At 39.1% G+C, this 8,753-nt stretch overlaps 1 protein-coding gene across 1 annotated transcript; it reads left to right on the plus strand.

Annotated features, from left to right (window-relative positions):
- Positions 1–2,189: 2,189 nt before the first annotated feature.
- LOC310993254 (uncharacterized protein) lies at positions 2,190–5,747 on the plus strand (the record flags this gene model as incomplete). The annotated part of the gene is made up of 7 exons (XM_083981568.1): positions 2,190–2,408; positions 2,531–2,667; positions 2,796–2,893; positions 3,691–3,917; positions 4,059–4,233; positions 4,345–4,475; positions 5,305–5,747. 7 exons carry the CDS (start codon positions 2,190–2,192, stop codon positions 5,620–5,622), a joined length of 1,305 nt encoding a protein of 434 aa, XP_083837694.1. The 3' UTR covers positions 5,623–5,747.
- Positions 5,748–8,753: the final 3,006 nt, after the last annotated feature.

Genomic DNA, 8,753 nt, shown 5'->3' on the forward strand with positions numbered 1-8,753 from the left:
GAGGCATTTACACCGACCGTTTTAATTGCTCTTCTGTTAGTTAGCTACGGACATGTGAACCGTCAGCAAAGCACGTGTGTTTTACTCTGAATTGAGGCATTTACAACACCGACTGTTTTAATTGCTCTTCGGTTAGCTAACCGACATGTGGACCGTTAGCAAGCACGTGTATTTTACTCTGAATTGAGGCATTTACACCGACCGTTTTAATTGCTCTTTGGTTAGCAATAGTGTTTTTTTTATGTGGGCCGTTTTCACCTGCTGTTTGGTTAGCAAGCATGTGTATTTTACTCTGAGTCATGACGTTTTACCAGACTTGTTTTTCGGTTACTAAGTGGGTTTTTGTGTGTGGACCGCAAGCACGTGTATTTTACTCTGAATTGAGGCATTTACGTTACAACACCTGACTGCTTTAATTGCTCTTGGTTGGTATGTGAACCGTTAACAAGCACGTCCGTTTTAATTGCTCTTTGGTTAGCTATAGTGTTTTTTTTTTATGTGGGCCGTTTTCACCTGCTGTTTGGTTAGCAAGCATGTGTATTTAACTCTGAATTGAGTCATGTAAGTTAAGGAGCGTATCCTCGAAGACATGTTCGGACAGCTTTTTCAAAAACATGAATTAATTTCTGAACCGTTTGTGAAAAAGACTAGATCATTTGAATCGCGGGATCTTCCGCTTTCCGAGCATATTTGAATGGTGCCTGTGTGACACCAAGGGACCAAGCAGTGTGTCTATGTAATCACGTCAGTGTTAACTCGTTTGGGCCCGCCACAGTCTCTTACAGGAAAAGAAAAAGAAAAAAAAATTCTCACGTGTGTCTACGTGCAGTGAGCCCGCACTCGAGAGAGGCGGCAGTTTGAGAGGCTGACTGGCAGAGATGAGAGCTGGTGAAACGCTAGCATGGTTATTTAAAACACCATCTCTGATCTCTGCCTGCACATAGATTTCCATTACAAGTCCCATATTTTGTTTTTGTTGCCTTCTGGTCTTCCATTTATCAATACATTGTCTATTTTCCAATTTTAGCTATATAACACTTTTATGTGAGCCAAAGTCATCATCTATTATTGTTGAGATAAGATAAATGTTGACAAAATGTATTTATTTGCTGTTAGTAGTTGTTTATCTGGCTTCACATGTAGCTTCAAAACACTTAAGAGTTTTAATTAGATGCAAATGCAGAGTGGTATCAAGCCTACCTGTAGATAGGGATTTTGTAATACTTAAGCTAATTGTAGCATTCACTGCATGAATTGTTGTGCTCTATATTATCTTAGTAACTGTCTTATTTTTTTTATTTCCCATAAAGGATGCAGGCTGTAAGAGTGAAGTACCGAGACCGCCAGAAATACATTTGTTATGAAGGGCAACTGACCTTCAAATCATTTCTGGAGTGTGGTGAGTGAAACAAATTGCACAACCTACTGAGTGTCATGTTTAAATTAGTGGTGCTGTCTTACTATTATTATTATTATTATTATTATTATTATTATTGTTGTCAAGGACCCTTAGAAGTATATTTATTTGATTTTGGACCCCCATCTCTAGATGTTGTTTCGTGTACCCTGCGAAAAAGATTGATTTGAGTTAGAAATGTTTGCTGTAAAAGTATATTCAAAGATTTGCAAAAATCTTCATGATTAAAAAAAAAAAATTAAAGGCAGATCTACAAGCTCATAGCGCGGCACTTGTGCTATGAGCTTGCAGGTCTGCAATCTTGAATTATTTTTTTTTTATTGCTAAAGTATAAAATCGTTGTTTTTAAGTGGTTCAGATCTAAAGTGACACAGATGTATGATAATACAATATAATAGAAATAAGATTAATGGCACAACATAATGTCAATCTTGTGCAATATTGTTTTGTCTTCACAGTTTCCAAGAAATTTGAAATTCCTACCTTGGACTTAAAAGTCTATGATGATTTGAACACTGAAGTTGACGAGGATGCGTTTGCGTTTCTTGTAACGAAACCAGACCTGGGTGTGCTTGAGGTCTGTTTGCCTACGGGCTCAGATGTTGAGGGTGAGTCACTTGTTAACTTTCAGACACTTAAGAAAGCATCTGAGGAATAACTGGCTTGGTGTGTGGATCCATCCTAATCTATTGTGATCTTTTACATTATTCTTATTACAGATGATCCCCTCTTGCTAATGACATGTTATTATTATCACACCTGTTATGTCAACATGCTAGATTCAGTGAGCCCCTCTACAAGCCACTCCCTTGCCAGCAGCAACAGCTCCTTTCTCAGCTCTGGTGCAGATAATGAAGGGGACTCTGATGACACCATCATTTTGCAGCCTAGTCCTGCCCAAAGAAACAGAGCCGACGTGACTCGTCTCGCTCAGGTAGTAAGCTTTGCAGATGGACAGATCAAGATCAAGATGATGATTCTGATAAAAAGGGTAAGGGGGGGGAAAGTAAATTTGCAGAGCAGTACGGGGCATGGTTTACATTTTTGTCACTGTAAATGTAATGGGGCACCAAATCCCTGTGTCCCTCACCTCTTTTTTCCTCTCACACTTAGAACATTGAAAACATTCTGAGGGAGAAACCTGGAGGAGAGAGGATCCTTGCAGAGTATGCTCGGAAAAAAAGCCTAACAGATTCCAGAAGACGTGATATGGTGAAGATATTGGTTGCACACATGGCGAGTGAACATGGGTATGTTATGTAATTAATATCCGACCCTAACATTTATGGTTTTATTTGGTGCAGACCAAGTGCTGAAGGCATCGGCATAGCACTACTTTTGATTGGATCTTGTGTGTGTGTGTGCGTGTGTGCTGTAGGACAAGTCCTTCAAGGCGTGTTAAAGAGGACTACGCAAAGGGCATCACTGCCTTGTTTCCATACCTGGCCGATCCCCAGGGCACTTTGGGCTATGTAAGTACATAAAACAAGTCTAACCTCTTTACTCATTACTTCTGGTATTGATCAAAAAAACGAGTGAGATTTCAACTAAATAATAACATTTCTGTATGCTGACCCTTTCTCCTAACCTCAACAAGTTGAACACAGCAGATGTTAGACTGGTTGATCTTGATTTTAGCAATTCTCCAGACAAGGACATGTGTTAGTTTTTTAAGGAGGAAAAACAAAACACTTTCTTGGTTTTTAGGAGCAGTATTACAATCCAGTAGATGGGAGTGGATTTCTTGCATGGAGAGTGAAAACGCTTCAAAAAGAAGCCTCAGAAGGACAAAAGAAAAGAAACCCTCAGCCACTGACAGGTACATGATTTTGAGTGTAGTTAGATTTTTTTTATGAGAATGGGCTTTATGCACCACTCCACTACTTCCTGAACTTCAGCCAATTCCTTTATTTCCTGTCTTACATTATTGGACCAACTGATGAATTCAGGTGTGCCTGATCATTGTTGTGAGGTCAGACATACCTGGATTAATCAGTTTGTCCAATAATGTAACACAGGAAATAAAGGAGCTGGCTTAGATTCAGGAAATAGTGGAGCTGCGCATAAAGCCCATTCACATGTTAAATTCATTTTTAATGTGCATAGTCCTTGTTTTGTTACAGTGGTGGGCATCGCAGGGGGTTTAGCAAAAAGACAAGTGGTCATCTGTGTAAGGGGTGAAAGTGGCTCAACTTTTTTGAGAAGTAAAGAAAGTATTGCATCAGTGTGTGGTTTCACTGTTACATGTCACTGTTTACTGATCACTGTTACAGGTGGTCCAGGTTCTGGTGACAGAACCCCCTTCAGTAAGGAAAACCAGCTAACCACAGAAACCCAGTGTCGTGAGGCCATCGCACTGATGAAGCATACAACTGATGAAGCAATCATCAAGGAGAAGATGAGACAGACCTTCACCCATCGCCAAGCAATGGTTCATGACCCAGTGAAGTCCTCTGAAATATTCACCACCTTTCCAAGATTTCTTGACATCACAGGACTGGTATATCACTCTTAAACTGCCTTGCATTAAAATCGAGCTGAAATGAAAAATGAGTTTAAACAGACCTCATCCCTGGTCATCCCTGGTGCACCTGTTAACAATGTATGCCATGTTGTTTTCTGTATTCCATCTTGTCTGCAGATAGAGCAGGATTTCAGTCTGATGTTTGGTGATGACATCTCTGCAAAGTTCCTGGAGAAGTGGCCTACTCACTACAGGCAGAAAGTCCTTGAACAAAGCCGTGGCCTCACCCAGACAAGCGACCTTGAAGATCTCCTTCATAACGCTGAATCCACAACAGAAGAACTGGAAGATGGTACACTCGAATTAAAGAAATGATAATAATAATGGAAGAGGGAAATGGTTTTGGAACAAAAACATAAACATTGTAGTAAAAATGTCTTTCTGAATTTGCTTGTATTTTCAGGATGGGACAGTGAGATGTCCTCCATCTTGCTCCTTATCCACCTCATGCCACCATCACCTCATGGCCGCAACAAGAGACCAGGAAAGCTCTCCGCCAGACAAGCCATTGAACACCTTGTGAAATTTATCAAGGTAATGTTACAGTTTAATTAAAGTTTAAGAAGGCTCACTGTTCTGTCTGTAATATTAAACCATAAAACTATACTCTTGTGAAATCATGTGATGACCATGCTCATCTGTAATCAGCGAGTGCCCTGTGATATTTATCTGATTTGGCTCCCCACAGATCTATCACCATCTGCCTCAGATACGCTAATATGAATACGTTTATTTCTTTTACATTTAGCAGAATAAAAGCTTCATAAAAAAAAAAAAAAAAATAGCGCTCATGGCGGTGGAGCTGACAACAGCAGAGTTTCCTCGCTGCAGCTGAACAGCTGACAAGTGGTCAAGACGTAGCTAATGACCTGCCACTGTCTCACGGTGCATTTCATTATTATAAACTTCAACCTCAGAGCTCTCTGTCCTCAGACTGTCCTGACCTGTGTGTCCCTGACAACATGGAGCTGCCTGTGTGATTGGTTACTAAGTTTTATTCATGTTTTCATCAGGCTGAGTTCAACAAATCAGTTTATGCTATTGATCGATTTAAGTAGTTAAATACAGTAATCATCATTGTGTAGTGGCAGGAAAGACCATTTAATCTGTATTTTCACTGTTCTCAGGTCAAATATTTATATGCGATTAAAATGTGATTAATTTTGATTATTAATTACAAAGCCTCTAATTAATTAGATTCATTTTTTTAATCGAGTCCCGACCCTATAAAAAATATAAGATAGGAAATGTAATGGTTCATCTTGCATTTTGTGGCAATAAGTGATTCTGGTGGTGATGATGGGGCCTTAAACTGCAACAGATTAATTTTAATAGCAAGACTAATTAAGTTTTCTTGTCACAGACTGGGACCAGTGTTGAGGGGCATCTGGACACCATCACAGAGAGCCGTCAACCCTATCTACTGGCTGTGGGGACCAAGAGGAGCGCCGTACACAAATATTTCATTGTGATTGACAAACATGCAATCCCGTGTCAGTCACCAGATTCTCTTGCCTCTTTTGACGAGCTTTTCAAAGCTCATTTCGTCTTCGCTACCTCGTACAACAGGGATCTGGCCAATGTCTACCACTTCTTGCAAACCGCTGTTTACCAGATTGATGCTGCTACCACCAAGGTGAATCCCAGGGTCAAAGAGATGAGAGCTCGGATGCTGCACTGATTTGATACAGTGATGTTTTGTTTTATTTGCAAAGGTCCTCAGGCAAATGCCAATTCACTAATCAAGCACTTTAAGTTGATCCATGGACTTTGTTCAGGAAAGACACTTCGTCTGAAATGTGGTCAGCCTGGTTGTTCTCATTTATTTGGTACTTTTTCTGGGTTTCGAAAGCATCTTAAAGCACATGAACCTTGTGATGATCCTGGTGAAGGCCCCTCTTCAACTGAAGATTTAGCCGAAAGTTTTGTTGATGACTTTCCATCAAACAGTGCCCCTTCTGACCCAGTCCTTCTTAATAAGAGTCTTGTAGACAGCTGTGCTGCAACAGTGGCTGAACTTAAAGTGGCAGGTGTAGGCGAAACGATCATTAACTCTTTGGTTACTTCAATGGAAGAGATTGTTGATGATATCCATAATCAAGCAAAAGAATCTGTGAAGCAGTGTCTATCTTTACAGGAACCTATCAAAAGTGAGGTTGAGTGTAAAATTGATCAGTGCTTTGAAAAAATTGAAAATCCTTTTGGTGTCTTAAATTCTGAAACTAAGAGAAGGCAGTATTTCACAGAGAAGTGGGGAAGGGTGGAACCCGTTGAATGTGTTCTTGGTACAAGATTTGATACACGGCGCAATCGTACTACAGGAACTTATGATCCAGCTGTTGTTACTGATAAATTTGTTTATATCCCAATTTTGCAAACATTAGACTTCATTTACAAACACCCTAAGATAAAAGAGATGATGCAGAGTCATTCCAGTTCAAGAGAAGATCTTCTTAATGACTTTTGTGATGGAGATCTTTTCAAGAGTCATCCTTTATTTTCAATACAGAAGCATGCAATTCAGTTGCAACTTTTCTATGATGATTTTGAGTGCGCAAATCCGTTGGGGAGTAAAAAGGGAATACATAAATTAGGAGCAATCTATTTCACCTTGCGTAATCTTTCTCCAAAGCACAACTCAATACTGCTTAATATTCATTTGGTCGCTTTATTCCATGCCCAAGACATTAAAACATATGGCTTTTCTAAAATACTTGATCCAATTGTGCAAGACATTAAAGAGCTGGAGACTAAAGGAATTCGGGTCCCACTGTATGAGGAAAATGTGTATGGAACTATTGTCCAAGTTACTGGTGACAACCTTGGTCTTCATGGTTTGTTTGGTTTCGTAGAATCATTCAGTGCCAGATATTGTTGCCGCTTCTGTCTTGCAGAGAAAGAGGACTTTCAGACAGAATTCACAGAAGATTCACCCAAGATAGTGATGCGAACTCAAGCACTTCACGCAGAACACTGCCAAATAATGGAGGAAACTCCTAGTCTTCCCTATGTGATGGGTGTTAAACGTTCTTGTGCTCTAAATTCCTTGCAGTACTTCAATACATGTCAAAACTTCTCTGTCGATATTATGCACGATATCTTGGAGGGCGTGGCACAATATGAAATGAAGCTGCTAATACTTCACTTGATCAAAAACTACACAACATCAAAGGAAATAGACAGGAGAATTAAGAACTTTAACTATGGCTACATGGAACAAAACAACAAGCCACCTGCATTGAAGTTAGTAGAGGGCTCAAATGACTTGGGTTTAAATGCGATCCAATCCTGGTGTTTACTTCGCAATCTCCCACTTATATTTGGAGACTTGGTTTGTCGAGAAGATCCACACTGGTATTTGCTTCTGTTGTTGCTTCAAATAGCAGATATTGTATTTTCTTCCATGTTATCAACTGGCATTACCATTTACTTGAAACATTTGATTTCAGAGCACCATGGGTTATTCAAGCATTTATTTCCCAACAAGAGGCTGCTACCAAAGCATCATTTTATGGTGCATTATCCGACATGTATTTGTAAAATTGGACCACTTTTGCATACCTGGTGCATGCGCTATGAAGCGAAGCACAATTTCTTTAAAAAACAACTAAAAAGCTTCAAAAATATAACTAAAACATTAGCAAAGAAACACCAAAGTCAAGTAGCATATAGTTGGCAGACATTTGAGCCCGACAGACTGGTGCTTGGTCCAAGTAAAATGGTAGCTTTAAATGTGATGGACAGAGGCTGTGAGATAGCAGAGGCTCTTCAGGTAGCAGTTGACACTAAGGTGTTGGATGTTAGATGGGCCAAACACCATGGAAATATGTATCGTCCAGGTTTAGTTGTTTGTCTTAAAGTGCTTAATGAGATGCCAGTTTTTCACAAAATCCACCGTGTTGTTCTTAAAGATGAGAGGTTACTGTTGTGTACATTTGCACTACAAACAGTGTGTATGGATGAGCATTTTTATGCATTTAAAGTTGTGTGTACTGCAGATGGACCTCATGTTGTTGATGTCAAAGAGCTTTTGTGTTACAAAGCATTTGATATGCAGATGTCATACAGCAATGATGATTCAAGTTCATTTATTGTTCCATACTGTTTCCTGTGATAAAAGAATCGCTAAGCTGTAACTATTGCACTGGGGATGAACAATGGATTTCTGAATTTCTTTGCCTATAACTCGTATTATAATTTATTTATATTTTCTCCTCTTTTATCTAATCCACCCAATTTCAAAGAGCACATTGTGTCCAAATTGTGATGGCCCACCAATTGGGCGTAAATGTTTTGGCTGGGCTGATTTACAGCCTTATCTGCAGCTGCTGATGGCGTGGTGATAGTGTGCATACCTGTTTGCAATATTCTATTTGTTTTCATTATGGAATTATAGGGAATTTGTCACCATGAAAGACTTTTTTTTCCTCATTGATTACTCTGTCCATAGAGTCTTATTCATGGAGAATTTGTTGCAGGTTTTGAGGGCATTTTAATTTTTCATGTATTATACAATGCTGTCATATTGCAAAGGCCAAACGGTATGGACATGTATATTATGGGTGCTCATGTGTTATGCATTTAAGAAAAATACAGTCGTGCATTGTTGAATATTCATTTCTGGTCTTTTTTATTTCAAACATTTTAATCCAGAGTTATCATTATTAAAATCAATATTGAGTAAAATACAACTCCTTATTGAGTGAAATAGAACTCTATTCATAGTAGAATTTGACCTCTATTTTGAGGCAGTTACTACTATGTACAGAGTAAAATACAACTCTATTAATAGTAGAAAAATAACTCTCTTAT

This window comes from Trachurus trachurus, assembly GCF_905171665.1.
Source record: "Trachurus trachurus genome assembly, chromosome: 11".
Taxonomy (NCBI): Eukaryota; Metazoa; Chordata; class Actinopteri; order Carangiformes; family Carangidae; genus Trachurus; species Trachurus trachurus.